The sequence below is a fragment of the Schistocerca cancellata genome, chromosome 2 (genome assembly GCF_023864275.1).
Source record: "Schistocerca cancellata isolate TAMUIC-IGC-003103 chromosome 2, iqSchCanc2.1, whole genome shotgun sequence".
Taxonomy (NCBI): Eukaryota; Metazoa; Arthropoda; class Insecta; order Orthoptera; family Acrididae; genus Schistocerca; species Schistocerca cancellata.
In genome coordinates this window covers 976207762-976216448 of record NC_064627.1, presented here as the reverse complement: position 1 = coordinate 976216448, position 8687 = coordinate 976207762, and the positions used below count along the sequence as shown (strand labels likewise).

General features: G+C 47.3%; 1 protein-coding gene across 1 annotated transcript; it reads left to right on the top strand.

Annotated features, from left to right (window-relative positions):
• The first annotated feature begins 1009 nt into the window (after positions 1-1009).
• Positions 1010-6220, top strand: LOC126149085 (uncharacterized). Its single transcript, XM_049915794.1, has 3 exons — positions 1010-1142; positions 3770-3968; positions 5963-6220. Exons 2-3 carry the CDS (start codon positions 3776-3778, stop codon positions 6139-6141), a joined length of 372 nt encoding a protein of 123 aa, XP_049771751.1. The 5' UTR covers positions 1010-1142; positions 3770-3775; the 3' UTR covers positions 6142-6220.
• Positions 6221-8687: the final 2467 nt, after the last annotated feature.

The following is an 8687-nucleotide window of genomic DNA, read 5'->3' as shown; positions in this document are numbered from 1 at the left end:
AAGAGTTCCCCAAATTCGTTTTCACTATTTGCTGCAAAGAACATTATTAGGGAGGCAGGAGGCTCCATCTCTTCGGGTATGAACCAGGAAGTGACTGCAAGCTGTGCAGGTACCTGACGGCACTGAATATCACGCTAAATATTGGGCAACCTCTCCTGCACGGCAAGTACATTCTGAAAAATAAGTTTGAAAAGACGGAGGTCAAACCAAGATGTGAGGATCAAACATAATGTAACCGAACAATGTGGTGTAGAAAAAAGGAGAACAAAGTGGAAAAAACCAAATCGACGTTCTACGAGCGATCTGCGTTGCGAGAAGGGAATCTCTTCTAGAAAATAAATCTGAGAAAATATAGTCAGAGAACAAATTTGCAGCACAGGAATGGAAAAAGTACTGCAATAGCACGAGGCCCATGTTCGCCACGCATGCGCTCACAAAACAGTTTTGAGCCCGCTGGGAAGACGAATGGTTGAAGTTCTAAGAGAATTATCCTCCATTGCGTAATTATTTGAGAATACTAGCCACTCGTGCTAGCATCAGATTATCAGTCAAATAGTTGTCGCCTGAATAACCAGACACAAACGCGTCAGCCAATGTGTCAAGAATTGCCCGCGAAAATGTCAATGATTATGTTTAACTTTACTCTCATTTTCATCTTTTCCTTTGAACTCTGACTGCATAGGTACGTCGCTGACTGCATAGGTACGTCGATATGACGTCCTAAATGGTAATGTACATCCTTGTACCACTGCAAATGGTGATGATGCCCACAATGAAAAACTTAAGCTTCTTTACTCAAAAGTTAAATTCTATAATTTAAGAGTCAGTTGATTCGTCAAGCCTGTCATTCCAGATCCTAGTTAAGAGACTAATGATTATGCTACCTTTGCATGGCCAAAATTCCATGGCTCTTTAAAGCTTTGTCAGTTCCTAACTGTTGCTGCTTAAAGTCAAGTGCCGGCACGCCAGTCGGGAACGAGAGAGCAGAGAGGGCTGTGAAGAAGACGTCAGCCAACTGCACGCTGACCGACCCCTCTCCAGGACGACAATGCGACGGCAGCGGCCTCTACCCGAGAAGAAAATTAGCGCTGCACCCAACTGGCCACAGTCCTCGGACGCAACACTTCTGTATAACGACAAAGGTAAGTGTTGTAATATTTACTATTTGTAATGTTGTTGTTGTTGTTTTGTTGTGGTGGTCTTCAGTCCTGAGACTGGTTTGATGCAGCTCTCCATGCTACTCTATCCTGTGCATGCCTCTTCATCTCCCAGTACCTTCTGAATCTGCTTAGTGTATTCATCTCTTGGTCTCCCCCTACGATTTTTACCCTCCACGCTGCCCTCCAGTACTAAATTGGTGATCCCTTGGTGTCTCAGAACATGTCCTACCAACCGATCCCTTCTTCTAGTCAAGTTGTGCCACAAACTCCTCTTCTCCCCAATTCTATTCAATACCTCCTCATTAGTTATGTGATCTACCCATCTAATCTTCAGCATTCTTCTGTAGCACCACATTTCGAAAGCTTCTATTCTCTTCTTGTCTAAACTACACTCCTGGAAATGGAAAAAAGAACATATTGAAACCGGTGTGTCAGACCCACCATACTTGCTCCGGACACTGCGAGAGGGCTGTACAAGCAATGATCACACGCACGGCACAGCGGACACACCAGGAACCGCGGTGTTGGCCGTCGAATGGCGCTAGCTGCGCAGCATTTGTGCACCGCCGCCGTCAGTGTCAGCCAGTTTGCCGTGGCATACGGAGCTCCATCGCAGTCTTTAACACTGGTAGCATGCCGCGACAGCGTGGACGTGAACCGTATGTGCAGTTGACGGACTTTGAGCGAGGGCGTATAGTGGGCATGCGGGAGGCCGGGTGGACGTACCGCCGAATTGCTCAACACGTGGGGCGTGAGGTCTCCACAGTACATCGATGTTGTCGCCAGTGGTGGCGGAAGGTGCACGTGCCCGTCAACCTGGGACCGGACCGCAGCGACGCACGGATGCACGCCAAGACCGTAGGATCCTACGCAGTGCCGTAGGGGACCGCACCGCCACTTCCCAGCAAATTAGGGACACTGTTGCTCCTGGGGTATCGGCGAGGACCATTCGCAACCGTCTCCATGAAGCTGGGCTACGGTCCCGCACACCGTTAGGCCGTCTTCCGCTCACGCCCCAACATCGTGCAGCCCGCCTCCAGTGGTGTCGCGACAGGCGTGAATGGAGGGACGAATGGAGACGTGTCGTCTTCAGCGATGAGAGTCGCTTCTGCCTTGGTGCCAATGATGGTCGTATGCGTGTTTGGCGCCGTGCAGGTGAGCGCCACAATCAGGACTGCATACGACCGAGGCACACAGGGCCAACACCCGGCACCATGGTGTGGGGAGCGATCTCCTACACTGGCCGTACACCACTGGTGATCGTCGAGGGGACACTGAATAGTGCACGGTACATCCAAACCGTCATCGAACCCATCGTTCTACCATTCCTAGACCGGCAAGGGAACTTGCTGTTCCAACAGGACAATGCACGTCCGCATGTATCCCGTGCCACCCAACGTGCTCTAGAAGGTGTAAGTCAACTACCCTGGCCAGCAAGATCTCCGGATCTGTCCCCCATTGAGCATGTTTGGGACTGGATGAAGCGTCGTCTCACGCGGTCTGCACGTCCAGCACGAACGCTGGTCCAACTGAGGCGCCAGGTGGAAATGGCATGGCAAGCCGTTCCACAGGACTACATCCAGCATCTCTACGATCGTCTCCATGGGAGAATAGCAGCCTGCATTGCTGCGAAAGGTGGATATACACTGTACTAGTGCCGACATTGTGCATGCTCTGTTGCCTGTGTCTATGTGCCTGTGGTTCTGTCAGTGTGATCATGTGATGTATCTGACCCCAGGAATGTGTCAATAAAGTTTCCCCTTCCTGGGACAATGAATTCACGGTGTTCTTATTTCAATTTCCAGGAGTGTATTTATCGTCCATGTTTCACTTCCATACATGGCTACACTCCATACAAATACTTTCAGAAACGACTTCCTGACACTTAAATCAATACTCGATGTTAACAAATTTCTCTTCTTCAGAAACCCTTTCCTTGTCATTGCCAGTCTACGTTTTATATCCTCTCTCCTTCGAATATCATCAGTTATTTTGCTCCCCAAATAGCAAAACTCCTTTACTACTTTAAGTGTCTCATTTCCTAATCTAATTCCCTCAGCATCACCCAACTTAATTCGACTACATTCCATTATCCTCGTTTTGCTTTTGTTGATGTTCATCTTATATCCTCCTTTCAAGACACTGTCCATTCCGTTTAACTGCTCTTCCAAGTAATTTGTAATACAACTCATTAATACGATTTGCTTGAATTGTTGTCTAGCGATCCGAGAAAGCGGGTTTCCTACACACCCCACATTCGACGACTAGGCAGGATTCAACATATGGCGACGAGTATTAAGAAGAACCCAGTGTCTGGCGGCCACGGATTTTCTTTCGTGTTTTGCTGGCACCTTAATTCTACCTTGTCTTTTCCGCCGCAGGGGTGTGTTTACTTGATTTAACAGTATCTCTTATAGTGTTTTTGCTAATCAATGTTTTCAGGTGGGCATTGCAGAACTTTTCTTTGCTTGTGTGCCTATTTTTATTGCTTGCCTTGTCTCTTTATTGCATTTTCCTGTTCCGATACGAGCAACCCAACTCTTCCACCGCTGCTCAGGCGCCGCAGCTGCAAGCGAGAGATGCAATGCAGCTTAACACAGATATTTCAGTTTCAGATGCAACAAATTGCCTCGCTGCTCAACGCGGTACAGCAGCTACTGACGAACCAAGCCACCAATGCAGTGCAACAAGCATCTACACTAGCCCTGAGTGCCATGTCGCCTTTTAACCAGTTTAATGAACAACAAGAGGAATGGCTCGAGTGGTTGCAACAGTTTGAAGCCCACATAATTGCTCACAACATATCAGGTACTGTGAAACTACATTACTTTTTGTCCACGATAGGAAGTGCAGTGTTTCGCCTCATACAGAAATTGTTTCCTAACGCCACCCCAAGTGAACTTTCCTATGAACAGGTTATAGATTCGCAAACTAACAGTTATGACCAACAAGTGAATGTGGTGGCAGCTGGGTACCCATTCTTTAATTGCAAGAAAAGGTCAGAACAAACCTATTATGAGTGGGTAACAGATTTGCAGGGTGTGGTGTGCGTACTGTAAGACCTTCGGTAAACACGCCATCAGATTATTTGACTTGTCACTCTAGCGAAGTAGTCGAGTGACAGCAATATGTCTCGTGGTCTTATCGTGCATGTTTAGCTTCTGCCGTTAGGTCAGACGATAGAAATGCCACTTGCACGCTTAGAGTAGCAGATTGACGGTGACCAACTTTAAACTGAACTTGATTAATTTTCACACACATTTATTAAAATAATAAAAAGCATAGACATTACGTAACTTGATTCTGGATGCTATTTACAATTGACAATCTGAAGTTCCTTTGGTCTTGGTACGTTAATCTTATTCTCACATATCTCTGATACTTGACAAAGTGTCTATTCATTTCTTTTCATGGCTATGTACAGGAATATGATAATCTTATTAGGCGCAGACTGAAACTTGACTATAGACTAATGCAGACTCCTGCAGACTAATGCAGACTGACTAATGTACACTCGTTATAATACCTTGAGTGTTCAGGTATCACTGCGCGAGTGTGATCCGCGAGGAGAAAAGGTTCTACATTAGCAGCAATCTCATTGGATGCGTTACATATTAATACGTGGATCGGCGGAAGCAGAATTTGGTCCGTCTCTAAGACAGCGCCACCTCGTAGTGCGGAGGCGGACGAGCGCTGCGCCTGCGCTGTTGTGCTTAGTGGGGCGCGCTCTAGTGGGAAAGTTGTGTATGCGCTGACTACGCGGAACTATGTACACAACACAGGGTATGGCAAGGAAATGGAAATTCAAATGTGCATGTGGTACTTTATATTCAGATGCGATCCTGTGCAGTGTAGCTGATGTCAAACGTAGAGAACAGATTTTTAAACAGTCCGATCCGTCATTGTCGATCAGTATGATTCAGGTGCCATGTCGGCCAATCGATTTGAGCAACTGGCAATTTGTCAGGTTGAGTCGTCCCTTGCTTGTTACTAGCCCTTGCACACGCCACGCCACGTAAACAGTTCTCCATGCCGTGTAAACAGTCAGTGGGTCGACTCTGTACTTGGGAGTTTATGGACACCAAAACAGAACAGATGACGTCTCAGTGTCAGGCGTGTATGGAAAATCAGTCCGCTCCGTAACAAATATTCTCTGCTTGGCCTCCATCGCAATAACCATGGCAACCTGTGCACATAGATTTCGCGGGACCTGTTTGAAACATTCATTGGTTGATTGTGGTAGATGCGCCAATGAACTCGACAACATCACATAGCACTATTCAGGCGTTGTCTTCTATCTTTTACCTCGAAGGTTTTCCTACAGTCATAGTGTCAGACAACGGCTCTCAGTTCATGTCAAATTAATTTGAAACATTTGTGAACGCAGTGTCATACAGCATCTAACTAGTGCACATTCTATCCACAGTCAAACAGCGAAACGGAACGTTTTGTCAGAATCTTCAAGCAGCAGATGGGCAAATTTCGCACCGCACGCACCAAGGGTGCCTCTTATCTTTCGCATCCACGTGGTGGACCATCGCCGGCGGAATTGCTTCACGGTCGCTGCCTTCAGACATTGTTCCACTTGCTCCACCCCCCTCAGTATCCGGCGCCGAAGGAAGGCCGCAAGTGTTGCCGCATGATATTGTGTTTTTTAGGGTTTTTAGCGGCAGCAGACCGTGGGCGCGAGGCTAGATCCTTCGTCAACTTGGCGCATGCATGTATCTCATTTTAGGCCCAACATCAAAATCACATTCGCCACTGTCATGTTCTCGGTGATCCTCCTGTACCCCTGCCGCCAGATTCACGGATCCCGACGAGAGCGCGGCCACAGCAGTCGCTAGGTGCCATCACGACACCGCGGGACGACCCCATGGAGACGGAGCCTTCGCCTCCTCCGCCTCCTTTCGTCCCACCGATGGAGCTGGACCCACCCACACCGCAGCAGCCAATGCCTTCTACATCTGGTTATGGGCCTTAGGCGGTGGACGCGCAACCTTCTGGTCGTTTTCTGGGGGACGTGTCTAGCAGAGTGCAGGCCAGATGGCTGGGTACGATGGAAGCCCAACGTCCCCTGCAGCTGCAGCTTCCAGTCCATTGCAGCATCCATGCTCCTATCTCCCCTCCCATTGTCATGCTCCTTATATGACGACGGTCCGTCGCTTGGGCGAGGGGGGGAGAGGGGGGGGAGGAATGTTGCGGCGTAAAGTCAAGCGTCAGCACGCCCGTCGGGAACAAGAGAGCAGAGAGGGCTGCGAAGAAGACGTCAGCCAATTGCACGCTGACCGACCCCTCGTCAGGACAACAACGCAACGCAGCGGCCTCTATGCAAAGAGAACATAAGTGTCGCGTCCGACTGGCTGCGGCCCATTTCTACAGAAGCTTCACGACTAGCGACCTGAATAGAATAGTCAACTGTATTACTTCACTTGCATCAGGAATTGGAAGTACTGAAGAGATTTCTTGTCTGTCGCCGTTTGCTTGTGATACTTCTGTATAACGACGAAGTATTGTAATATTTACCATTTGTAATAAAACTCATTAATACTACTTGTATCTTGTATCTTAACTGGAGACCTAGAAACGACGGAGAGGCTCCGTCCCCAGCGCAGCCGCAGTGTCCACAACCCCACGACGACTACCGCAGTCCACTTCACCCCTCCGCCGCCCCACACCGAATTCAGGGTTATTGTGCGGTTCGGCCCCCGGTGGACCCCCCCAGGGAACGTCTTACACCAGACGAATGTAACCCCTATGTTTGCGTGGTAGAGTAATGGTGGTGTACGCGTACGTGGAGAACATGTTTGCGTAGCAATCGCCGACATAGTGTAACTGAGGCGGATTAAGGGGAACCAGCCTGCATTCGCTGAGGCAGATGGAAAACCGCCTAAAAACCATCCACAGACCGGCCGGTTCACCGGACCTCGACACAAATCCGCCGGGAGGATTCGTGCCGGGGACCAGGCGCTCCTTCCCGCCCGGAAAGCTGTGCGTTAGACCGCACGGCCAACCGGGCGGGCTCCAAACTACTTCCTTGAATTGTTGTCTAGCGATCAGAGAAAGCAGGTTTCAAATGGCTTTGAGCACTATGGGCCTTAACATCTGAGGTCATCAGTCCCCTAGAACTTAGAACTACTTAAACCTAACTAACCTAAGGACATCACACACATATCCATGCACGAGGCAGGATTCGAACCTGCGACCGTAGCGGTCGCGCGGTTCCAGGCTGAAGCGCCTAGAACCGCTCTGCCACCCCGGCCAGCTAAAGCAGGTTGCCTAGACGCCCCATATTCGACGACTAGGCAGGATCCAACTCTAACAGGTCTCAAAATTAGATGATTCCGGACTCGTTTCGAGGACAAATATCTTCGACAGAAAAATCTCCTGGTCACGGCTTCATCACTACGATCTCTCGAAAGTAATTCCATAGGGTAAGTTTGCTCTCTAGACGCATGTTACTTTTCAAGATTTTTCCACGCTGCGATCAGCTTTCCAAAGAAGAATGGCATTCAGTCCTTAGATTACAGACATCGTCGTCGCCGTATTTTTATTCCTGCTACGAGGGTTGAGATATGTCACCACAATCTTCAAGCAGAAGCCTTTTTTTAAAAAAAATTACAATAACCCACTAAAAAAACGATAAACATGATTAACATAGCGACACTGACAACAGAAATCAACAGCTATAAATGGTAGTAGCGAGATAAAAAACATTAACAATGAGGGATGTAACCCGAACTCAAATTGTTTCACTTTAGGTCTAATTTTTCGTTCCTTATATTCAATAAACTACGAAGAAATCTTTATTTGTTGCAGGTGATGAATTGTGCCTAAAAAGTAGCCATGCCACAAATGACAGCAGCTACAGGAACAGTAGCACTTCTCAATAACGTGAAAGTTTGTAAAAATGTTTTGATTACACGTAATAAAGACAGTTCCAAAACTAAGTGTATTGCCATGCCACATTTTATCTATTATTCAAGAAGAAAAAGAGAAACCTCTGATGATGCTGAAACTTCTCTGAAACATATATGACCGAAAAAGTGGAAATCTTGTTTACTCAAGGCAAAATCCTTTGAAAACGCATTTGTTTGTTAAATACAGACTTTATTGGTGTTACTTGTGTAATAAAAAGACTCGTACTTCATTTCTGTGCGTTTCAAATATTTTCTACGAAGGAATACAACTTTCCTGTACAGAGCCAAATTTCGTGGATATTTTTCTGTTTTTTTTTTTCTTTTTTTTTTTTTTTTTCGTGTGGTGGTGTGCGTTCTTCACCTTGCCTAAGTTTCATCACATCAGAGGCATATTTCTCGAGTTGCCATTATTCGCGCCATTTTTCTTTTAATACTTGAAAACCAGTGTGCCTAATGTACTTATTGCCACTAGACACGAACCTCCAAAAAGACAACTAATAAGAAAATAACGTTTCCCCCCTTTTCCTTTCATTTGTTGCACAGGACCTTTGCGCCAGCTCTCTGAAATTTGCACCATTGTAAGTACCCAGGGTCCGAATGCTCGCGCACA

Excerpts from the sequence above, each read along its gene's own strand:
- LOC126149085 (XM_049915794.1), top strand. The coding sequence starts at position 3,776 with ATGCAACAAATTGCCTCGCTGCTCAACGCGGTACAGCAGCTACTGACG. Across the intron at positions 3,969-5,962 it reads AATTGCTCACAACATATCAG|ATTCACGGATCCCGACGAGA; the intron begins GTACTGTGAAAC and ends CCCTGCCGCCAG.